The following is a 25616-nucleotide window of genomic DNA, read 5'->3' as shown; positions in this document are numbered from 1 at the left end:
TTGTGTCCCACTTGTTGTTGATTCTCCACAAAAAAATACAGTTTTATATCTTTATGTTTGAAGCCTGAAATGTGGCAAAAGGTCGCAAAGTTCAAGGGGGCCGAATACTTTCGCAAGGCACTGTATATGGGGGACGTTGAGAGGTTCTGGACTGGTTCTTTGTATATCTATTTAGGCGGAAATCAAAATGTTTCCCTATCACTCAACTCCTAAAGTCAATTATATTGCAAATACTGAGTGAGTTTTACCTTTGGGAGTGGCTCCAATAAGAACCCGATAGCCAAGGTGACGACCATCACGATGAGCGCTGACAGTAGCCCAGCAATCTGAAATGAAGTAACACTTTATTTTACTCACATTTGGCTATTCACAAAACAACCACAGATAAGCACTTTTTAAGCAGTGTTTCCCTTTGATATATTTCATAAATTACAATTATTTATTAACTTGGTACATTGTAACTCTGAGTCAATTCTTTCATCCCTCGCTATGTACTGTAGGTCACGAGTCACGACAAACTACATCACATTCTCTCCCCCATTTGTGCAATTCTATCTGGTTTGGACTATGATAAGTTATCAGTCATTATTACACCAAAGATAGAGAGACCCAAACAGGTCAATATTTCATAACGTTTACAGCTACATCTCTTGGATAAAGAACTTGTACAGGAAGGAACTCTAAGTATGGTTGTGTGTCTGTATTCTCAGATAGCCTCTTGGTTTAGTAGTTTACCTGGGTTTTACCACCTGTACTCTCCTGTACCGCACTCCTGGAGAGAGCTGTACTTGCTGCAAACGACTTAAAGGCTGCTCCAATGATGTTACTGGCCCCAAAAGCTATCAGCTCCTAGAGAGCAAAACAAGGACAAATACATGTTTTGGAACTGTTGATATTAGTTCAAGTCTTATGTTGATAGTTTGTATTAGGCTGACAACCCTCATTCACAAGCAACAATAAACACATTTTTCCGTACCACCTCGGCTTCCAACCCCTCCTCCTAATGTTCTGGTTTTGGGACCCACCTGATTTCCGTCTATGATGTAATCGTGTTTGACTGAGTAGACCTTGGCGACAGAGAAGGCTACAGCAAAGCCCACTATGGCCATAGGGAACGCCTCAACAGCAGTCTGCCCGAAGATCTGCATGTTCGGGGCCATAGGTGACTCATACCTAACATATTGAGAGGGAGAGATATTGTTAGATTCTTTTCCCATCTATTCTCAGCCATTTTAACATGCAGCAAACATATTTTTACATGTGCTTACCCCACTGGAATACGGCCGACAACATCAACTTTATAAATCACCTGGAAGTTGAATGCATAGGAAACGCCACAAGCGATGACAGTCTGCGAAAGTCATTACCAAAATCAATTTATCAGTTATTAGCAGGACAAATGCAATCTGGTGATAAAACAGTATATTTCAAGAGAATCTGGTTACCTTGCCAACTTTTACACAAAGCTGTGACACACTGCAGGCTTTTAGTACATCAAAATAAGTTCATGTATTTTCCTACAATTCACCTGATTGTCCTCATCTGCCGTACTGTGAGTCAGTGTGAGAATAAAATATCAATACTGTACGTTTCACAAAAGCTGGCTCCTTGCTACTTTGGATCAATACACTCTTAGAAAAAAGGGATCCAAAAGGGTTCTTTGGCTGTCCCCATAGGAGAACCCTTTTTTGGTTCCGGGTAGAACTCTTTTTGGTTCCGGGTAGAACTCTTTGGGGTTTCATGTAGAACCATCTATGTAAAAGGTTATACACGGAAACCTGTAACCAAAAAGGGTTCTTCAAAGGGTTATCCTATAGGGACAGCCGAAGGACCCTTTTAGGTTCTAGATAGCAAGTTGTTTTCCAAGAGTGTACCAAGATAGGAACAAGGGAGTGACTGTTCAGGATAAGAATAACAATGCTTTCCGATGCTTATCTGTGATAATATGATCTGTACTTTGTGCAAGTACATACTCATATTCAAATTTATATTAAATAGTGAGACACATCTACAGTGCCTTGCGAAAGTATTAAAATTGAACTTTGCGACCTTTTGCCACATTTCAGGCTTCAAACATAAAGATATAAAACTGTATTTTTTTGTGAAGAATCAACAACAAGTGGGACACAATCATGAAGTGGAACGACATTTATTGGATATTTCAAACTTTTTTAACAAATCAAAAACTGAAAAATTGGGCGTGCAAAATTATTCAGCCCCTTTACTTTCAGTGCAGCAAACTCTCTCCAGAAGTTCAGTGAGGATCTCTGAATGATCCAATGTTGACCTAAATGACTAATGATGATAAATACAATCCACCTGTGTGTAATCAAGTCTCCGTATAAATGCACCTGCACTGTGATAGTCTCAGAGGTCTGTTAAAAGCGCAGAGAGCATCATGAAGAACAAGGAACACACCAGGCAGGTCCGAGATACTGTTGTGAAGAAGTTTAAAGCCGGATTTGGATACAAAAAGATTTCCCAAGCTTTAAACATCCCAAGGAGCACTGTGCAAGCTGATAATATTGAAATGGAAGGAGTATCAGACCACTGCAAATCTACCAAGACCTGGCCGTCCCTCTAAACTTTCAGCTCATACAAGGAGAAGACTGATCAGAGATGCAGCCAAGAGGCCCATGATCACTCTGGATGAACTGCAGAGATCTACAGCTGAGGTGGGAGACTCTGTCCATAGGACAACTATCAGTCGTATATTGCACAAATCTGGCCTTTATGGAAGAGTGGCAAGAAGAAAGCCATTTCTTAAAGATATCCATAAAAAGTGTTGTTTAAAGTTTGCCACAAGCCACCTGGGAGACACACCAAACATGTGGAAGAAGGTGCTCTGGTCAAATGAAACCAAAATTGAACTTTTTGGCAACAATGCAAAACGTTATGTTTGGCGTAAAAGCAACACAGCTGAACACACCATCCCCACTGTCAAACATGGTGGTGGCAGCATCATGGTTTGGGCCTGCTTTTCTTCAGCAGGGACAGGGAAGATGGTTAAAATTGATGGGAAGATGGATGGAGCCAAATACAGGACCATTCTGGAAGAAAACCTGATGGAGTCTGCAAAAGACCTGAGACTGGGACGGAGATTTGTCTTCCAACAAGACAATGATCCAAAACATAAAGCAAAATCTACAATGGAATGGTTCAAAAATAAACATATCCAGGTGTTAGAATGGCCAAGTCAAAGTCCAGACCTGAATCCAATCGAGAATCTGTGGAAAGAACTGAAAACTGCTGTTCACAAATGCTCTCCATCCAACCTCACTGAGCTCGAGCTGTTTTGCAAGGAGGAATGGGAAAAAATGTCAGTCTCTCGATGTGCAAAACTGATAGAGACATACCCCAAGCGACTTACAGCTGTAATCGCAGCAAAAGGTGACGCTACAAAGTATTAACTTAAGGGGGCTGAATAATTTTGCACGCCTAATTTTTCAGTTTTTGATTTGTTAAAAAAGTTTGAAATATCCAATAAATGTCGTTCCACTTCATGATTGTGTCCCACTTGTTGTTGATTCTTCACAAAAAAATACAGTTTTATATCTTTATGTTTGAAGCCTGAAATGTGGCAAAAGGTCGCAAAGTTCAAGGGGGCCGAATACTTTCGCAAGGCACTGTACATAAACAGTGCCCTGTATGACGATGCCTTTTTCTTTTCTCTTAGAAGAAAAGGTGTTATCTAGAACCTAAAATGGTTATTCGGCTGTCCCCGTAGGATAACCCTTTGTAGAACCCTTTTAGGTTCCAGGTAGAACCCTTTTCTTTTCAGATAAAACCCATTGGGTTCTTTTTTCTAAGAGTTTAAATTCAGTGGTGCCCCGTATGAGGCTGGTTCTCGCCACAATGTTTCCCAATTCTTATCTGTGTATTATCTGTGTACGTATAGAGCTGAAGCCCAGGTTGTGATGACATAGTGCACACATTGCCACTCACCATGATAACCTCTATGGGGATGGGAACAGGCAGCTTGGCTTTGTATCGATCGTTGATCTCCTTCACTATGAACACCACCCCCATGATCAGTATGGATGTCACCAGGTCACACACGTTGGTCTTCTCGATCTGGACAAAGATCTTCTCCAGGGTCTGAGGAAGATGTCAGTTAATATTGATGACAGTAATGAAGAACCAGTTACAGGGTGTGAGAGTTCAGTCAGAGGTCTCTACACCAAGCCATGACTCATGAATTATAGCTTTTTCTGAAATATTGGGGGCACTTGAGGAATACCTGTGCTTAACTGTATAAGATAAGATGAGACAATGAGACACTTGTTTATCTTATCAACACCGTGTTATTCCTCAGAGCTATAGAAACAGATCAGATATGAGGGATAAGATATGAGGGAGTTAATGTTGTAGCTAAGTCATTGCATATTTGGATATCAGTAGATAAAAATCATACTGTTGCATTGAAAGACATGTGACCTCATCCTGTCTCTCTTCCTGGACTCACATAAACGATGGACAGGGGTCCACTGAGTCCCGGCACCACCAGGCCCAACACGAACTTCAGCTGGGACACCAGGATGTGGACAGCAGCCGCGGTGGTGAACCCAGACACCAGCGTGTCTGACAGGTACATGACGATGAAGCCTACCTGCAGCAGACCCATGGCCAGCTGGGAGAGAAGCAGAGGACTCATGTTAGAATATGGGAGATCACGTCCATAGATAGAGAGAGGGAGTCATTGTTCATTTTAGATTCAGATTACAGAGAGATATGAGTAATGTACAGTACATGAGTGATAATGCTGCGGTAATGATGGTGTTTTACCTGCATTATCCCCATGAGGAAGGTGACAGAGGCGGCCACCATTACTCTCTGCTCGTCGCTGGTCAGCCCCTCAAACCCAGTGATGTTGACTGGGGGGCCTTCGTCAGGCACAAGCCTCGTCACCACTGCACCCACCATGAGGCTCAGAACAGGGAACGCCCCTGGAGTGAGTGGGGTAAGGAGAAAGAGAGAGGAAGTGAAGATGAGGAAGCAGTGGATGGAAAGTGGAGAGGTGGGCAGAGAGAGGGCGGTAAGTACAGTAAAAAGGTGTGATAGCTTGTGATGGTCAGAGCAAAACACTGTACACGCACACACACACACACACATGCACAGTACTTACCTACTGAGATATGTCTGGAAGTGCCAAGGAAGAAGTAGATGATCACTGGGAAGAAGGCAGTGAAGAGTCCGTACCATGGAGGGAGGGAGGCCAGCAGGGAGTATGCTAGACCTGTCAATCAAACAAAAACAATGAACAACAGTTTACAGTGCATGTTAAATAACTCCACCATAAGTCACAGAAGACTATGACAGCATTCAAGAGTCATCGTGATTCAGGTGTTTTAAGTATCTATTGACTTTTCTGTGTGTCAATGCTAATACTGTGACAATAATGCCTGCTAATAAAGATATGTTACCATCTCTTCTTTCATTAAACAACTATTAATAGGTGTCTAGGACCAGATAATATATTTTAGGTGATACCACTATCGGACCTGATTTCCATTCCGTAAAACCATAGTTCATCAATATTGTTACTTTATTTTCTTTCAATGATCAATGTTGATGTTTTTGGGACGTTAATGAGGTCTACAGTTCTTTATCAAATGATTTCTCAAAAAGTGCTCTAGGAACTGCTTTGATAGATCTGAAGATGCACACTGGTTGATTGAGGTGGGTTAGAGTGGGTATTAGCTTCACCTTGTAGAACAGCTACCAGTCCAGTGCTGACCCCAGATACAATATCACTCAGCAACCATTCTTTCAGCTGGTAGATTCTCATCCAACCAATGAAAGGCAGCAGAGAGAGCGCTGCGTTCTTAGCGCGCTTGAGGTCACAACTACAGTTAACACACACACCATTTTTAGTTAGTCTCCACAGACATGATTTACTAATAGTTTATAACATCTAAGCGTCTTTATGCACAACGTTTAGACATACAGTATATAGGATGATAGGGCTGATCTTTAAACTAGATGTATGCTTTTGAAGGAAAAGTTACCATATCTTTAAGCAAACTAAAGACAATCAGGGCATCTCAGGTAAAATGTCATGTGGGCCCACTAGTCCACACCAAAGAAATACTAAACTACTAAAGTGAATTGAGTGGTAATAACTAGATGAAGGGCTAGATTCAATCCGTTCTGTCTTAACCGGAAATAACCTATGACTGCATAACAGTTTCATTGTTTTTATTTCAGCATGTCTGAGGTGTAACTGCATTAGAGCTGTCAAATCAGTTTACCCGTCGCAGACATTGCCATTGGATGTGCTGAGTCGCATTAATTATAATCCCAAGCAGCCCTGTTACTGGAATGGGTGTAATCTACACCTCCAATAGGCTGATCTAAATCAGAAGGATTTCATGAATTATAATCCCAAGCAGCCCTGTTACTGGAATGGGTGTAATCTACACCTCCAATAGGCTGATCTAAATCAGAAGGATTTCATTAATTATAATCCCAAGCAGCCCTGTTACTGGAATGGGTGTAATCTACACCTCCAATAGGCTGATCTAAATCAGAAGGATTTCTTTGAATGATATTATTTCTTTTAGCCTATACTTTACAGTTTCAAACTAAACGCGAGTGGGACGGGTGTGGCTTCGTGACAATAACCACAGGAGCAGCCCCTCACCTATTTGACAGCTCTTAATGCAGTTACACGTCCGACACCGCCAAAATACCAGCTATGCGGAGTGTCTGCTATTGCCACTTGATTGAATCTACACAGAAGTTTTGCGTCCATGCACTGCAGCCTATCATAAGGCTACCTTCAGTGTTACACAAAACAACACAAGCAAAACAACAGAAGAAACTTGATTGATTCTTACGTGAAGTACTGCTTGACGTGGTGCCGCAGGGTCTTATGGTGCCTGTGGATCTTCTCATGTTCGTCTGCGAAGGCGTCCTCTGAGTAGAGTGGCCTGGCGACCACATACTGCTTCATCTTTACCCTCTACTTCTCGTTGAGTGGTGCGGCACCTGTTCCTCACAGGGTCTCTGAGACCCATCAATCACATTTTAGTACAGGTTCCTGTCATATCTTTCCCTCCTGCCTTTGAAAGTACCTTGACACAGACAATTACTGTGGAGCTGCTGCACAACAAAGGTGCATCTACAGTCACACACTAACTAACTACATCAGCCTGTGTCATTAGTGTCACAGCTCTGTGATGTCCAGTGGACCAGCTGCGACTGGCATGGCTGGGCAGGGCCTGTGCTGCCTGTCAGCGTTGACCTGGTTAGAGTGGTCTGGGTTAAATAAGGATCGTGATACCATTATAATACACGGGATAACTAGGAAAGGTTGTCCTATTTTACAAAGAGTTTTAACTAAAGGTAATACGAACAAAAAAAATACTCTTAAGAAAGTGTTAGGTCACCAACTGCCACAGACGACTGCCACAATCGATCTATCTTTAATAGTAATAAATTATAAGCAAGGTACTAAAATAATGCACAACACTAACACTTACCTGACTAGTTTATCTGTGTACGCAGCTTCAGTGTATCCAAACTTTGCCTGTCTTTCTCTCTCTTTCTCTCCGCACAGAGGAACACCCCGAGATTATCTAGAACCCTTGGGAATGTTGCCATCCATAAATCCATCCATAAATACTCTCTCCCGGGTTGCTTATCGTTCTTAACTGTAATTATTAACAGCAATTATGATGCAGTCATCACACGCCAGCCCTGCCTTATCCTTGACCATTGTTCTTATTGATAAATGCCCTGGCACATTGCCTCAACTTTCAATGATGAATGAGTGTGTCTGAGAACCCCACTTATGGGCAGGGTGGGGAGGACTGGACAGTGGTCGTGGCTGTACACTGGAGATCAGTGGACGTTTCATGGTAGATGTTCAGGTTAGGGTTGAGGTTAAACATGGATGAGTATGAAGAGGGGTAACAGTACTACTATACAATAATATCCCGCTCTCAACTTTCAAGCTGGCTGTAACAAGCTGGCTGCCGTGGGTTGAAGAAGGTGAGGACCAAGGTGCAGCGTTGTGCGTGTTCATCTTTTATTATGAATTGAACACTGAATGGAAAAACAACAAAAGAGAATGAACAAAACCGAAACAGTTCTGTCTGGTACAGAATACAAAAACAGAAAACAACTACCCACAATCACAGGTGGGAACAGGCTACCTAAGTATGGTTGACAGCTGCCTCTGATACCAGGCCAAAACACATAGAAATACAACACACAGAACAAAACATAGAATGAAAAACATAGAATGCCCACCCCAACTCACGCCCTGACCAAACCAAAATAGAGACATAAAAAAGGAACTAAGGTCAGGACGTGACAGTACCCCACCCCCCCAAAGGTGCGGCCTCTGGCCGCAAAACCTGAACCTATAGGGGAGGGTCTTGGTGGGCATTTCACTGCGGTGGCGGCTCTGGTGCGGGACGTAGACCCACTCCACCTTAGTCTTGGCCCACTTTGGTGGCACCTCTGGAGTGGCGACCCTCGCTGCCGACCCCGAACTGGGGACCCTTACAGCGGGCCCCGAATAGGCGGGAGACTCTGGCGGCGCCGGACAGGTGGGAGACTCTAACGGCGCCGGACAGGCGGGCGGCTCTGGCGGTACCGGACAGACGGGCGGCTCTGGCGGCTCTGGACAGACGGGCGGCTCTGGACAGACGGGCGGCTCTGGCGGCTCCAGACAGACCGGCGGCTCTGGCAGCTCCGGACAGACGGGCGGCTCTGACGGCTCTGGACAGACGGGTGGCTCTGGCGGCTCCGGACAGACAGGTGGCTCTGGAGGCTCCGGACAGAAGGGGAGACATACAGGTGGCCTCCTCCTTGGCCTAGGCACCGGATGCATTGGGCCGTGGAGGCGCACTGGAGGTCTCGAGCAACGAACCTGCACAACCTGTCCTGGCTGGATACCCCCTGTAGCCCAGCAAGTGCGGAGAGTTGGAACTGGCCGCACTGGGCTGTGCTGGCGAACCGGGGACACTGTGCGTAGTGCTGGTGCCGTATAACCCGGCCCGAGGTGACGCACTGGAGACCAGATGCGCTGAGCCGGCATCATCCCTCCTGGCTCGATGCCCACTCTAGCCCGGCCGATTCGAGGAGCTGCGATGTAGCGCACCGGGCTATGCGTGCGCACTGGGGACACCGTGCGCTTCACCGCATAACACGGTGCCTGCCCGTTCACTCTCTCGCCACGGTAAGCACGGGGAGTTGGCTCAGGTCTCCTACCTGACGCCGCCAATCTCCCCGTGTGCCTCCCCCCCAAAAAATTCTGGGGCTGCCTCTCGTGCACATTACCTTGAGCCAATTCCTCGTAGTGTCGCCACTCCGCTCTAGCTGCCTTCAGCTTCTCTTTCGGACGGCGATACTCTCCCGGCTGTGCCCAGGGTCCCTTGCCGTCCAATATTTCCTCCGATGTCCATGAGTCCATTACACGCTGCTTGGTCCTTTGGTGGTGGGTAGTTCTGTAACGGCCGTTAATGGAAGAAGGTGAGGACCAAGGTGCAGCGTGGTACGTGTTCATCTTTTATTATGAATTGAACACTGAATGGAAAAACAACAAAAGAATACAGAATACAAAAACAGAAAACAACTACCCACAAACACAGGTGGGAACAGGCTACCTAAGTATGGTTCTCAATCAGAGACAATGATTGACAGCTGCCTCTGATTGGGAACCATACCAGGCCAAACACATAGAAATACAACACACAGAACAAAACATAGAATGAAAAACATAGAATGCCCACCCCAACTCACGCCCTGACCAAACCAAAACAGAGACATAAAAAAGGAACTAAGGTCAGGACGTGACACTGGCTAATGTTGTGAGATTCATTGCAGCGACACAAAAGGGATATTACTGTTCATCTTGGGTTGGGGTGTCAGTGCAGGGGATGTCTTGTTGTACTTAACAGTAGGTCTTACATGAAGCCTATCTAAAGCACCCATCTGAAGAAATTCAAGAATAACAATGTAAAAATATAATAGTAATTGTTTTGTCCAGACTGTTATGACCCAATTTCATCATATCTACAGTACATGCTGACCACTTGTGTCAAACAAAGGCCTACAGCATACTAATTTACAGCCTATCTATATACACCATACATCAGGGGTCCTTAATTACATCAGACACAGGACAATTTATTCTTGAGTGAATGGTCGAGAGGCTGGAACATAGTCATAAATAATTTGTACACTGCAAATTTACCCAAAGAAGCCCAAACAGATTTAGTATTTGACAAAAACATAATAATTTCAAACCTTGATTACATTGGGATACGATCACATATGCCTCTCTAGTTATGCTTGGGAATACTTGGGAACAGATTTCCTAACCACAGGCGGCTCTATGAAAACATATTACATTGACCCAGATCTTGTTGTGTGACCAGTTGATAAGCTACAGGTATCTCTGCTTTATGTTATCATCACAGTTTTATCACAGTAAAATAGTACATGTTTTTGTTGGCTTTCAATGCTGCATTCCAGTCAAGTGAAAATAGCATGTCTGTGGGAATGACCACAGTGTGTGTGTGTGTGTGTGTGTGTGTGTGTGTGTGTGTGTGTGTGTGTGTGTGTGTGTGTGTGTGTGTGTGTGTGTGTGTGTGTGTGTGTGTGTGTGTGTACAATATGTGCACGTGTGTGTAGGGGAAGGTTACTTAATTCTCTGTTTTTACTGTATGTTTATTACTTACAGTACCCAAAGAAACAAATTTGGGGTGTATGTTTCACAGGTTGATGTTTCTTGTCATGAATATTGCCCTGGAGGCAGAACTGAGAGATTTCCTCTAGATGGGCCAGCTGCAAAATTGTCTTTATTGTAAAAATCCATAAAAACAAAAATGATGGTTAGGATTCAAATCTGATTGTATGACTTTGTGACTGTGCCAGCTAGTGACCACTAGTGCCTCCAGAACAAAAAACGCGTCTGTTTTGTTTACATTTGTTTACATTTAATCAAGATAGAGTCTCCTAAATCAAAAGAAGCACATCCTCATATTAACATGATGTTCTTGCCTTGTCATGCTGTTTGTTATAGATCGGGCCTTTGTCCTTCAAGGCTTTGATGTGTGTTGTCAGATTTGTAATGGCTGATGAAGGCTGGATCGCTCCGTTAACGACTACAAGGACAAACAGTTTCCACTGACTCCCTATTACTGCCCTTTCCACTCATAAAGGCAGATTAAAGAAAAGAACGGTCTCTCACAGAGCAAGGTGAACTGAGTGACTTGGTTGTGACCCATTTTGACAGTGATGTGATTGAGGTATGTGAAGAATTACTAATATAACTGTTTAAAAACTATTTGTGACTGTCTGTCTGCATTTTAGGTTTTTGTGTGTAGGGTTTTGCAAGTAAGTAATTGAAAAGTACAATTATTTTTGAGTCGTCATATGTGAATACAATTGGCTTGTACAATACTACAATAAAGTACATTAAATAAAGCACAATAAATAAACATGTCTCATATATGAATGAACATACTTTCCCATGTATCATTTAGTGAGTATTCAAGTAGTCCGTAAATCATTGAATCAATGAATCACTCCAGATAGGAGCTTGGCATGGCCTACACAACATAATAATAACAATAGAACAACCAATAAACAGTGCGGTAGTATTCAGCAGAGAAAACTGAGAACCTTTTACATTGTGATGATAAACAACAAAGAAACAATGTATGTCAGGTTGTCCCCAGGAACAGGTTCCATATGGGAGAATCCTAGCAACTGTAACAATTCACAGCCACTGGTGGAGATCAGAACACAATAAACCCACTCTTCAAAGACACAATTATGTAACAATCTCACACCCAAGACATGGTTTATAAAGTTAACAGTTTAAAAATGAAAGCAGATCAGGTGATGGATGCTCTAAGCCCCATTGATACCTGGTGCTGACATGAGTCCTTTGTTCTGATCTTGTCTACATTCTGATTGTGCCCATGTTTCCAGAAATGTGTCGACACATGGCATTAAAATATGTCTGTTACCTGTCCCCTGTGTCTGCATTGTGACCAAATGTTCTGGTCCCTTCCTTTATGTAAATGATCTCACAACTATTTTTGCAAAATGCTATTCATTTATTTATTGTTGGACACATATTGATGTAATCAGTCAACGGTGCCACCTGTCAATGATTTTATAGGGTGGGAAAAATGATGATTTAAATGGTTTCTGTCCAGATCTTTCTACACTTGTAAGATATCCAGACACAATGTGTGTCTGACTACCAGAGGTGGACAGGATGATATGATCACAATCAGATCACAATGTGTGTCTGACTACCAGAGGTGGACAGGATGATATGATCACAATGTGTGTCTGACTACCAGAGGTGGACAGGATGATATGATCACAATGTGTGTCTGACTACCAGAGGTGGACAGGATGATATGATCACAATGTGTGTCTGACTACCAGAGGTGGACAGGATGACATGATCACAATGTGTGTCTGACTACCAGAGGTGGACAGGATGATATGATCACAATGTGTCTCTGACTACCAGAGGTGGACAGGATGATATGATCACAATGTGTGTCTGACTACCAGAGGTGGACAGGATGATATGATCACAATCAGATCACAATGTGTGTCTGACTACCAGAGGTGGACAGGATGATATGATCACAATCAGATCACAATGTGTGTCTGACTACCAGAGGTGGACAGGATGATATGATCACAATGTGTGTCTGACTACCAGAGGTGGACAGGATGATATGATCACAATGTGTGTCTGACTACCAGAGGTGGACAGGATGACATGATCACAATGTGTGTCTGACTACCAGAGGTGGACAGGATGATATGATCACAATGTGTGTCTGACTACCAGAGGTGGACAGGATGATATGATCACAATGTGTGTCTGACTACCAGAGGTGGACAGGATGATATGATCACACTGTGTGTCTGACTACCAGAGGTGGACAGGATGATATGATCACAATGTGTGTCTGACTACCAGAGGTGGACAGGATGATATGATCACAATGTGTCTTTTGATTTTCTACCCCTGTCTAAAAAATGTGGGAACAAACAGAACGTGGACAAGATCAGGACAAAGCTAGAACCAGGTATAAATGCAGCTATCGTTTCACAATCATTAAGAATGGAGCAACCTGTACGTACTGAAACAGTAACCTGCTTATAGAATGAACACCTTGATCTGAATAGATGCAGCAGTCAAATAGTGAGGTAGTTGCTCACTGAAATAGGCTGAATCTGATAAAAAGGTGTGTGTGAGTCTTACAGTAGTGACTATGTTAGAGACTGAACGGAAAGCAATACGTATTTTTAAAGATGGCTTTACACTATTCAACCCACTGTACAAGTTCTTGCCTTTCCCATCTAGTAAGACTGTACTCCCTCAAGTGATAAAATGAAACATAACTCTTAAAAACAAGTGTTGAATATACCTTATTTGAGAACCATGTTCAGACTCACTCAGCCACTGTAGTCCAATGTGGTGAAGAATGAATGCCGTTTGTGTGTGTGTGTGTGTGTGTGTGTGTGTGTGTGTGTGTGTGTGTGTGTGTGTGTGTGAAGAGGATGTGTACCTACGGTGATAAATGCCTTTACACAGTGCTCCAGTAGGCGCCAGATTTGAAAACAAAGTAAACATCATCCCACAATTAGTAACACAGCCCTATCAAGCTTACTTCACAGTAACCCACACAGGAACATTAGGGGAACGCTAGGGCCGTAATCTGCACAAACAACTCATACCTCGCACATGGCCAGAGGCAGATAAGGATATTTTGATTGACTGGGAAAGGAAATATGACATTAAATGTAATATTCCACAAAGCTTTAAATGCTTGCAGTCCATATTTAGACATGATTAAAAGAAAAACAGCTTTACAGTTCTGCTCTTGGTATTGCTAGTACACATTTTTTACAACAGTCTAATCTGCCTTTTATTGTGATGAGTTGATGGCTGAGAACGCAACGTTGCATCATTCATCTCTTAATGGCCTTAATAAAAAACAAGCAACCAAACCCTTTAATCCAAAGAGGAAGAAGCGAAGCAAAAGGTTTTACTCCGCCAAAAATATGTCCCCGAAAATAAACCAAAGAAGTGAGGAATTTTTGTATCGAATTTTGGTCAACAAAAAATAGAATTGATCATTTACTACGTGACGCTTATTTGATTGGATAGAAGTTTCATAATGGTTAGAATGCAAGCTACGCAAAAACAACTTTATATCGGAGTTGTGCCTGTTGTCAGAGATACACTCATCATGGATATTAGTATGGACATTGCCATTAAGGGCTTTCACCATTTTACAGTAATCAACTGGGTGGGGATTCCTATGAGTTGGGTGGCCTCAAACTCCTTGCTCCAGCTGAACGCTTACTCCACGCCCACGGATGTTATTTTCTTCTCTAAAAAAAATTGACTACTTTAAAATGTAGATTGCTTCAATGGCGCTGCCCATGCTGGTACAGACGCTATGATTGCACAAATACAAAGATGACTCTTCTATCTAGCTCTATGACCTGTTGTTCACACACTTATCTACTCTCTCATTGGCTAGAATGGTCTCACCTGATCTCGCCGCCTTCTGCCTGCCTTCCATCTTTGAGGACATGTATTTCCATTGTTAGAGCAGTCACTTGAATATCTTGTTAATATAATAGACAATCTTTGTTTAAACACACTTCAACTTTTCCTGTATGTCATCACTTCCTGTGCAGGGAATGGGTCGAGGAGAAGAAGTCTGTGAAGGGATCTGAGATGTAGTACCACTCTTGTTTCTGGACTCCATTTAACTAAGTAGGTCACAAATAAAACAGAAGTGTCTCTTCTTCCCTCTTCCGGGTTCACGGGAGTGCCCATCTCAGGAGGGAGGAAACTGAGTGCTTATAACACAGATCAACTGCGACTGCACGGATGAGCAGGACTTCTGTATTTATGCATTTGTTCTTCTGAAAGCCCTCGACACAAACACAAACAATGGTCCTGTTGTTGAAATGCGTACAAGGAAAAGGACATGCATAACTCCTATTGTAGTTTTTCCCTATTTATATGATTACACTTGTAAAGGAGAAGGGCCTTGACATAGCAGAGAGGTTACAATCATATAAATCAGTTTATTATTCATTGATCTAATTAAGACACTTTACTGTTGTTAAAGAGAGATATCAATGATCGGCTGCCTCAAATCACCCTCTTAGTCCACTCCAAAGTCCAAAGTTATACTCAGTTGGAGAAGAGCAGCTTCCCCTGAGTTTGAGCTGTAGTCTGGGGAAAATCCATCGTCAGTGTCACCTGATTTGACCGTGGTCCCTTATGGAAAATAACTTATACTGGTTGATCCTCCATTCACAGAGAACACAGATACAGGGTCAGCTCTTCTGCGTTTCTGTGTTAGTTGGAGAGTCCATGGATTGCCTATGGATGAGCAGAGAGTCTCGGATGAATAACGGACAACACAATGGCTGTCAAACATTCTGATGCGATTGACAATAAAAGAGAACGGAGTGATGAAAATAGTTCTCACTCTATGCTGGTTGTCATAGGTCTCAATCAGGTCCTCTTCCTCAGTGAAAGGCGGTGGCTCCTTGCAATCCTGCAGTAGAGAAAGCTGGGCACAGACAGAGACAAGATGGCAAGGTTAATACAGTCTTTAGTCAGTTGTTTGAGCATCAATTCAAATCAGAGAATAAACCACTGATTTCCAGGTCCCTCACCCCCTCAACCATGGCATCCTGCATGCTCCCATTGGCTGTCTCCAGTTTGATGAAGAGGATGGCGTCGTGGACAGAGAGAAAGAGGAGATCTCGTGTCACCTCCTCATCGAAGAAGGACAAGGCTTCCATTTTCCGTACAATTTCATCTGGAGTGTTAGATGCCAGTTAGAGAGACCAATAACAACAGCAAAGAACCCAATGCAGAAGGCAGAGCTGTCCAGTGCTGAAACAGACTGGCACAGACACCACCAGTTATCAGAATGTGAACCTCCAAGCAGGCCAACAAAACACAACCATTATTATGGTTGTTATTATTATCATTTTGGGGCAGCAGGTAGCCTAGTGGTTAGCGCATTGGGCCAGTAACCAAAAGGTTGCTGGATCGAAACCCCGAGCTGACAAGGTAAAAATCTGTCATTCTTCCCCTGAACAAGGCAGTTAACCCACTGTTCCCCAGTAGGCCGTCATTGTAAATAAGAATTTGTTCCTAACTGACTTGCCTAGATAAATAAAAAAAATATGACGTGGACATTTTGATAGCACAATCTGCTTTTAGTTTATTCTAATCCACTTGGCAGCATTGAACAAACATTACACAGCATAATTATTTGTAAGAAAGTGATAGCACTGTCCCGATAACACTGCTTACTATGCTCAATACTTTAAATGGTGACATATACTGTATTTTTTTATCCCAAACCGTACCGTCACAGCCTGCAATGTAGACATTGACTCCGATGCGTAGGAACTCTTTAATGACCTGTAGACGACAGAGGGGGATAGATTAGTGTGACACCAAGCCATTTATCTCACAGGGTTAAGCTTTGTAATCACTAAACACACAAACCCTCTGATGAAACGCATTCCTGCACCCTAAGATTGCTACAGTAAACAGAGCAGACACAGGGAAATATTTAGTAGTAGTAGTATTCTGACATTGTTGAACCGGGGAGGACCACCCTCCTCAGTGAATTTCATAAAAATAAAAATTGTGAAACATGAAAAAAAGTTATCCTTTTTACATAAAACTATACTAAATACATTCACGTCACCAAATAATTGATTAATACACACTGTTTTGCAATGAAGGTCTACAGTCGTGGCCAAACGTTTTGAGAATGACACAAATATAAATTTTCACAAAGTCTGCTGCTTCAGTGTCTTTAGATATTTTTGTCAGATGTTACTACGGAACACTGAAGTATAATTACAAGCATTTCATAAGTGTCAAAGGCTTTTATTGACATTTACATGAAGTTGATGCAGAGTCAATACTTGCAGTGTTGATCCTTCTTTTTCAAGACCTCTGCAATCTGCCCTGGCATGCCGTCAATTAACTTCTGGGCCACATCCTGACTGATGGCAGCCCATTCTTGCATAATCAATGCTTAGAGTTTGTCAGAATTTGTAGGTTTTTGTTTGCCCCTTGAGGATTGACTAGAAGTTCTCAAGGGATTAAGGTCTGGGGAGTTTCCTGGCCATGGACCCAAAATATTGATGTTTTTATTCCCCTAGCCACTTAGTTATCCCTTTTGACTTATGGCAAGGTGCTCCAACATGCTGGAAAAGGCATTGTTCGTCACCAAACTGTTCCTGGATGGTTGGGAGAAGTTGCTCTCGGAGGATGTGTTGGTACCATTCTTTATTCATGGCTGTGTTCTTAGGCAAAATTGTGAGTGAGCCCACTCCCTTGGCTGAGAAGCAACCCCACACATGAATGGTCTCAGGATGCTTTACTGTTGGCATTACACAGGACTGATGGTAGCACTCACCTTGTCTTCTTCGGACAAGCTTTTTTCCGGATGCCCCAAACAATCGGAAAGGGGATTCATCAGAGAAAATTACTTTACCCCAGTCCTCAGCAGTCCAATCCGTGTACCTTTTTCAGAATATCAGTCTGTCCCTGATGTTTTTCCTGGAGAGAAGTGGCTTCTTTGCTGCCCTTTTTGACACCAGGCCATCCTCCAAAAGTCTTTGGCTCACTGTGCGTGCAGATGCACTCACACCTACCTGCTGCCATTCCTGAGCAAGCTCTGTACTGGTGGTGCCCCGGTACCGCAGCTGAATCAACTTTAGGAGACAGTCCTGGCGCTTGCTGGACTTTCTTGGGTGCCCTGAAGCCTTCGGTTACTAGTCCAACACTCTAACCACTGGGGTGGCTACCTGCCGCCCCAGAAAGATGACTCACTATAACACTGTAGTAAGGGATATTTTGTCTTTGAATGAACTTTGGCCTGTAAAATCTATTCTGTAGAATATCATATGGCTGGTACCAGTAGTAGAGTCCGACCTACCAGTCTGAGGGACTTGACGGCCACCACGTCTAGGAAGGACACGGCTGAGAAGTCCAGTACCAGGCTGTGGATCTGGACCTTAGGTACCGACACCCTGACTGGTAGCTCCAAGGCCCAATCCACACGGACCTCCACCTCTGGCACAGGCCATTCCCCGTCCTCCACCTGTCCGGACTCCCGCCCACTGTCCTGCTCGCTCTCGAAGCCCTTGTTGTCGACACCCAGGGAGACCTCGGATACCACCTCCCCCGTCTGGGTGAACAGAGGTTCAACCAATCAATCAATCAATAAGTCAAATGTACAGTGCCTTGCGAAAGTATTCGGCCCCCTTGAACTATGCAACCTTTTGCCACATTTCAGGTTTCAAACATAAAGATATAAAACTGTATTTTTTTGTGAAGAATCAACAACAAGTGGGACACAATCATGAAGTGGAACGACATTTATTGGATATTTCAAACTTTTTTAACAAATCAAAAACTGAAAAATTGGGCGTGCAAAATTATTCATCCCCCTTAAGTTAATACTTTGTAGCGCCACCTTTTGCTGCGATTACAGCTGTAAGTCGCTTGGGGTATGTCTCTATCAGTTTTGCACATCGAGAGACTGAAATTTTTTCCCATTCCTCCTTGCAAAACAGCTCGAGCTCAGTGAGGTTGGATGGAGAGCATTTGTGAACAGCAGTTTTCAGTTCTTTCCACAGATTCTCGATTGGATTCAGGTCTGGACTTTGACTTGGCCATTCTAACACCTGGATGTGTTTATTTTTGAACCATTCCATTGTAGATTTTGCTTTATGTTTTGGATCATTGTCTTGTTGGAAGACAAATCTCCGTCCCAGTCTCAGGTCTTTTGCAGACTCCATCAGGTTTTCTTCCAGAATGGTCCTGTATTTGGCTCCATCCATCTTCCCATCAATTTTAACCATCTTCCCTGTCCCTGCTGAAGAAAAGCAGGCCCAAACCATGATGCTGCCACCACCATGTTTGACAGTGGGGATGGTGTGTTCAGGGTGATGAGCTGTGTTGCTTTTACGCCAAACATAACGTTTTGCATTGTTGCCAAAAAGTTCCATTTTGGTTTCATCTGACCAGAGCACCTTCTTCCACATGTTTGGTGTGTCTCCCAGGTGGCTTGTGGCAAACTTTAAACAACACTTTTTATGGATATCTTTAAGAAATGGCTTTCTTCTTGCCACTCTTCCATAAAGGCCAGATTTGTGCAATATACGACTGATTGTTGTCCTATGGACAGAGTCTCCCACCTCAGCTGTAGATCTCTGCAGTTCATCCAGAGTGATCATGGGCCTCTTGGCTGCATCTCTGATCAGTCTTCTCCTTGTATGAGCTGAAAGTTTAGAGGGACGGCCAGGTCTTGGTAGATTTGCAGTGGTCTGATACTCCTTCCATTTCAATATTATCGCTTGCACAGTGCTCCTTGGGATGTTTAAAGCTTGGGAAATATTTTTGTATCCAAATCCGGCTTTAAACTTCTTCACAACAGTATCTCGGACCTGCCTGGTGTGTTCCTTGTTCTTCATGATGCTCTCTGCGCTTTTAACGGACCTCTGAGACTATCACAGTGCAGGTGCATTTATACGGAGACTTGATTACACACAGGAGGATTGTATTTATCATCATTAGTCATTTAGGTCAACATTGGATCATTCAGAGATCCTCACTGAACTTCTGGAGAGAGTTTGCTGCACTGAAAGTAAAGGGGCTGAATAATTTTGCACGCCCAATTTTTCAGTTTTTGATTTGTTAAAAAAGTTTGAAATATCCAATAAATGTCGTTCCACTTCATGATTGTGTCCCACTTGTTGTTGATTCTTCACAAAAAATACAGTTTTATATCTTTATGTTTGAAGCCTGAAATGTGGCAAAAGGTCGCAAAGTTCAAGGGGGCCAAATACTTTTGCAAGGCACTGTATTTCCACAACCTATCTTAAAATCCTAACTGGTTACCAGGGACTGTGCTCACTTTACAGAGCAAAACTAAATGAGTGCAAAGGGTTGAAAAGAGACTGAAAGATGGAATTTCCCTGTTTCAAAAGATTCTGAGCTGAACAGACGAATGTTATCAGTAATCAGATTGTATCGTACCTCTGTCGCCCTCAGTTTCCCTTTCTTTATGAGCTTGTGAATCTTCTTGAGGGCCTTATTCCTCTTCTTGAACACTCTGACAGAGTCAAACCCCACCTGCATGTCAAAGGTCAAAGGCACAACAAACTTTCATCTTGCCTGCTTGTAGAATGATAAGGCCTATCCACAATCTATACAATGTCAAGGGGAAGTATAATGAGCTCACTCACCGTGACTCTCAATCGCTCTTTGAAGTAGTCAATGTTGGCAAAGTAGATGGGAGCATTGCACTTAAAAATCTTAATTCCGGGAACTTCTGCAATCTGACAGAGGAAGTCCTAATTATTGCATTTATTTCTGGCATCCATTTCTGGTATATATTAATTAGAGTTCAAACATTCCAGATGTCTTACATTCTTGTAGTCTTTCATGTTCCTGTATATGTTTGTGCCGGGTATGTTTCCAAGTGTAGAGCATGCAGGACTATGGATGAGGAGGAAAATATATATTTTTATAAATTTATAAATTAAATATATTTGTCTTAGTGCCATCCTAATCATTTCTATTTTGTAGACAGAAAATATAAATAATGACACTTTAAACTAGGACACATCAAGCATATGAATCCTAGAATCTCTTAGCAGTTATTTTTTTAATGCTTATTTGTTTTATATTATACAGCAGTGGGTTTGGGAAGGTTGATATTTCTAATGACACGAGCTGAAGACTTCAAAGCCATCCTAATAGCCTTTGATTACAGAAGAGGCCTGCTCAGTGTTACCCATAGTTTCGCTGACTGACGTCTGTAGACTCTTATCTACACAGCGGTGAAGAGCACGTGGTCAAACACGCGAGCCAGGGAAATCTTTTGATCTTCTGATTTAGGGTTTATAATACAGAGTAAATACTGTAGTGTACACAACAATATCAACATCAAAATATGACATCTAATCTAGGCCTTCACAGAATGCATCTAGTAATGTATGTGATTGGTTCCATTGCATTGTGTTACGTGCTGTAGGTGTTATGTGTCACTCACAACTGTGTCCGGACCACGACAGTTCCCATCTCAAACACCAGGCCAGCCAGAAGTCCCACGTCTAGTCCCAACACCACAGAAGCCAGGCAGGTCGCCAGCCAGATGAACTTGGAAAATAACAAGTTTCAGTTTTAACTTATGATGAGATCCAGCAGAGAAAGTCCTAGTACAATTGTTACATTGAAGTGAAATACAGTGGATTGGGTGACATCAACACACTACAGTATCTTTACTGCCAGTGATTACATGTATAGTTATTCCATGAATCCATGCATGTATTCCAAGTTGATCATGCTTTCATGTCCTCTACTTCAGGTGATTGAAAGTGGATGGTGCTCTACACTGTTGCTGAGTGTCAGTGTTACTCACACAGTCTGCTCTGTTCTGTCTCCACAGTGTGGGCACCTCTGTCACCTGCATGAACATTCCCTTCAGGTTGGCGATGACGATGGCTGCCAGCACTGACTGTGGGACCAATACAGAGCTGGATTAGTGTGTTAGTCTACAGTAGGTATTCCCAAACTGGTATGCGCAATGCCGTCGGGTACGTCAAATAACCATTTTCAAACAGTACATTTATATTTTCCAACAGGGCTATACATTTGGGTAAGTTTTTTTTCTCGTCTGAGTAGCCTCATTTCACTGACAAAAATAAAATTAAACCATTTAGTGTTCAGCGAAATAACAACACAACGTCAAATACAGGTAGCCTAGTCAAATAATTAACATCCAATCACATTAACCGAAAGATTGCTAGATCGAATCCCCGAGCAGACAAGGTAAAAAATCTGTTGTTCGGCCCCTGAACAAGGCAGTTAACCCACTGTTCCTAGGCCGTCAAGTGTAAATAAGATTTTGTTCTTAACTAATTTGCCTAGTTAAATAAAGGTTAAAAATAATAATAATTATAATAATAATAAACCGTTACTCTGTCGCAGGAAACCTTCACTGTTGTGACATTTAGAAACGAAACAGGACAATTTGAAAAATAAGCCACAGAAGTTTTTTGAGCGAGAATAAAGACTACTTTCAAGTATTAAGACATGTATAAAAGGTACCATTCATAAGAAGGGGCTAGAAGCGTCTTATATGGTGAGCTACTGAGTGGCTAGAAAAGGCAAGCCCCATACTATTGTGGAGGACTTAATTCTTCCTGCTGCCGTGGACATGGCTGGGACACTGCTGGGGGAAAAGGCAAATAAATCTATACAGACAATGCCTTCATCAAACACTGTTTCACGACACATGAGTGACATGGTAGGAGATGTTTTGAAACAATTACTGCTTTGCATACACGCCAGTGAATTATATGCGTTACACCTGGATGAGTCAACAGACATGTCGGGCCTGGTACCCTGGTATATGTCCGTTATATTTATGGGGGGTCAATTAAGGAAGACATCCTCTTCTGCAAACCACTGGAAACCATGACATGAGAAGTACTGGACAGCTTTGTGACATCAAACGGACTTCAAGCTGTGTTGGTATCTGTACTGATGGCGCAAAAGTCATGACAGGGAGACATAGTGGAGTGGCAACGCGCGTGCCATCAGTTGTTCCTGATGCCACTTGGGTACACTGCAGCATCCACCGTTAGGCTCTTGCTGCCAAGGGAATGCCTGACAGCTTGAAAGACGTTTTGGACACTACAGTGAAAATGGTTAACTTTGTTAAAGCAAGGCCCCTGAACTCTTGTGTATTTTCTGCATTACGCAATGACATGGGCAGCGACCATTGTAACACTTTTACAACATACAGAAGTGCGCTGGTTATCAAGGGGCAAAGTATTGACACGTTTTTTTGAATTGAGACACAAGCTTAAAGTTGTCTTTTCTGACCCTAATTTTCACTTGTCTGACAGCTTGCATGATGACGAGTTTCTCACACGACTGTCCTATTTGGGTGATGTTTTTTTCTCGCCTGAATGATCTGAATCTAGGATTACAAGGACTCTCCGCAACTATGTTCAATGTGTCCGGAACAAAATTGAGGCTATGATTAAGAAGTTGTCGTTCTTTTCTGTCTGCATTAACAAGGACAACACACAGATCTTTCCATAATTAGTTTTTTGTGTGCAAATGAACTCAAGCTTACGGACAATGTCAAATGTGATATAGCGAAGCACCTGAGTGAGCTGGTTCTGCAATTACGCAGGTACTTTCCCGAAACGGACGACACAAACAACTGGATTCGTTATCCCCTTTCATGCCCTGCCTCCAGTCCACTTACCGAAATCTGAACAAGAGTACCTTATCAAAAATGCAACAAGCAGTTCTGTGAAAAATGAATTTAATCAGAAGCCACTGCCAGATTTCTGGAGTTCAGAGTTTCTTGCCTTGGCAAATCGCGCTGTTAAGACACTGATGCCCCTTGCAACCATGTACCTATGTGAGAGTGGATTCTCGGCCCTCACTAGCATGAAAACTAAATATAGGCACAGACTGTGTGTGGAAAATGATTTAAGACTGAGACTTTCTAATACAACCCAACATTGCAGAGTTATGTGCATCCTTTCAAGCACACCCTTCTCATGAACTTGTGGTGAGTTATTCACAATTTTTTGATTAATTAATAAGGTTTTATATGTAAGATGGTTAAATAAAGAGCAAAAGTATTGATTATTATTATATTATTATTTGTGCCCTGGTCCTATAAGAGCTCTTTGTCACTTCCCACGAGCCGGGTTGTGACAAAAACTCACACTCATTCTCATGTTTAATAAATGTATCGTATATAGTGTGTGTGTGGCAGGCTTCCAATGATGGCAAAAAAACATTTGAGAGTGCGCTGACCCTGGTGCTCGAGGGGGTACGCAGCTGGAGGTTGAATGTTTGAAGGGGTACGGGACTTTAAAAAAGTTTGAGAACCACTGTTTTACAGCAATCCCATTTCACACTCTGCATTATCATTGGATGTGGTTGATGAGTTGACCCATTATACAGCTTGGATCTCTTCCTCACCTTCTGCAGGGGTTCCAAGAGGTTCCCGAGAGCCAGGATCACAATCATTACCATCACAGCTGAGATGATACCAGCCACCTGTAAGAATAGTACACACGTTTGTAACGGCACCCTGTTAATGTGTGTGTGTGTGTGTGTGTTTCTTGCCTATAAGTACTGTATAGTGTACCTGACTCTTGCCACCGGTGCTCTCCTGTACAGCGGTGCGGGACAGTGCAGTGCTTGCCACAAAGCCGGAGAAGCAGCCACAGAACACATTACTGAACCCGAACGCTATCAGCTCCTAGGACACACAGGGAGAGAGCCTGGTCAATCTACTGCAAATGATACATGGAGCATCGCACACGTTACAGCTGAGAAGCCAGTGTCAATCTGCAAATGTTGTTCTTCAACATACTGTACCGGTGCTCTGCTGTGATGTCATAGAGACTAGGGCCTTGATTTAGAAAACATTTGCATTGGTGCTAATTTGCAATATACAAATCCTGTTTTGGTAGGGAGTGTTGAGTTACTGTAAACCCATTGAACAAAGCATTTAAGTGATACTTACTATAAAAACCAACACAGTGTTTTAGTGGTGTTCTGACTATGTGTGTGTTTGTGTGGAGTGACTCCAAAAAATAGATATTGGCAACAATGCTCACATTGCTTCAGAGAGACATTAGGAAGGTCATATTAAACTCTTGGCTATAGACACTCTCACATCACAGGTCGACTCCCGCAGTGTGAGAGAAATTCTGCTTGGGGAAAGAACTTGATTGGCAGGAAGTTTGGAACGTACCACACACACACAAGCATACACACCTGATTGCCATTGATGGTGTAGTCGTGTTTTGCAGCGTAGACCTTGGCCACAGAGACAGCTACTGCATAGCCCACTACCGCTGTAGAGAAACTGGAGCCCAGAATGTTCCACAGCAGCTCTGTGTTGGGAGGCTGAGCTGGAGCAAACCTGTGGGACAAACACCTCACAAGTTACATTGGAAAACATCATATATTTTACAGTTTTGATATTGTGTTTGATTTAGGAAGTGTACAGTAGCCAATTTAACTGAATTGAACTCATATTGTTGTTTAAATAGTCTTTCAGTTATGTTTGGTATTGTTAGGAATGCTTCTCCATGCCATTTGTTGATATTATTGTTGGAACCATTTGTTAATACTCTGATGGTAACACTACAAGCCAAGTTGGTCTGGTTAGGATAGCGCCTGCTGAATGACTTAATGAGGATGACCATAAGATTCTAAGTCTGTCAATAAAAAACTCCAAAACATCCTCTGCTTTGGGGACAGGAAACAGGAAGTGCCACAGGAAGGGCTCTCACCCCCTGGGGATGCTGTGCACAATGCTGGCACCGTAGCGCGACTCCAGCTCGGTGGCGTAGGAGATCCCAGCAGCAACCACGGTCTGGGAGAGAGGGGGGTGGATTGTGGTGGAGATAGAGACAGTTGGACACAGGAGAGGCGAGACATGATGGTTTACTGTACACTTAAACATGTATCACGCATGTAACACACACATATGGGACACAGGAGATAC

General features: G+C 42.9%; 2 protein-coding genes across 2 annotated transcripts; both read right to left on the bottom strand.

Moving 5' to 3' along the window:
- Positions 1 to 248: 248 nt before the first annotated feature.
- LOC139400574 (chloride anion exchanger-like) lies at positions 249 to 6955 on the bottom strand (the record flags this gene model as incomplete). Its single annotated transcript, XM_071145342.1, has 10 exons — positions 6840 to 6955; positions 5707 to 5846; positions 5126 to 5236; positions 4786 to 4946; positions 4466 to 4630; positions 3946 to 4098; positions 1269 to 1351; positions 1026 to 1173; positions 736 to 849; positions 249 to 326 (listed from the first exon to the last, which is right to left on the bottom strand). Coding segments are annotated over exons 1-10 (1269 nt in total), but the record flags the coding sequence as incomplete, so codon positions are not given.
- Positions 6956 to 14902: 7947 nt separating this feature from the next.
- On the bottom strand, positions 14903 to 25484 carry LOC139400573 (pendrin-like; the record flags this gene model as incomplete). The annotated part of the gene is made up of 14 exons (XM_071145341.1): positions 14903 to 15400; positions 15510 to 15593; positions 15700 to 15845; positions 16405 to 16459; positions 17994 to 18245; positions 20099 to 20194; positions 20308 to 20400; positions 20491 to 20560; positions 21117 to 21223; positions 21486 to 21581; positions 24077 to 24154; positions 24246 to 24359; positions 24881 to 25028; positions 25402 to 25484. Coding segments are annotated over 14 exons (1446 nt in total), but the record flags the coding sequence as incomplete, so codon positions are not given.
- Positions 25485 to 25616: the final 132 nt, after the last annotated feature.

Source organism: Oncorhynchus clarkii, unplaced genomic scaffold (genome assembly GCF_045791955.1).
Source record: "Oncorhynchus clarkii lewisi isolate Uvic-CL-2024 unplaced genomic scaffold, UVic_Ocla_1.0 unplaced_contig_4535_pilon_pilon, whole genome shotgun sequence".
Classification (NCBI taxonomy): Eukaryota; Metazoa; Chordata; class Actinopteri; order Salmoniformes; family Salmonidae; genus Oncorhynchus; species Oncorhynchus clarkii.
The sequence above is the reverse complement of the archived record's forward strand: the minus strand, read 5'-3'. Positions and strand labels throughout refer to the sequence as shown.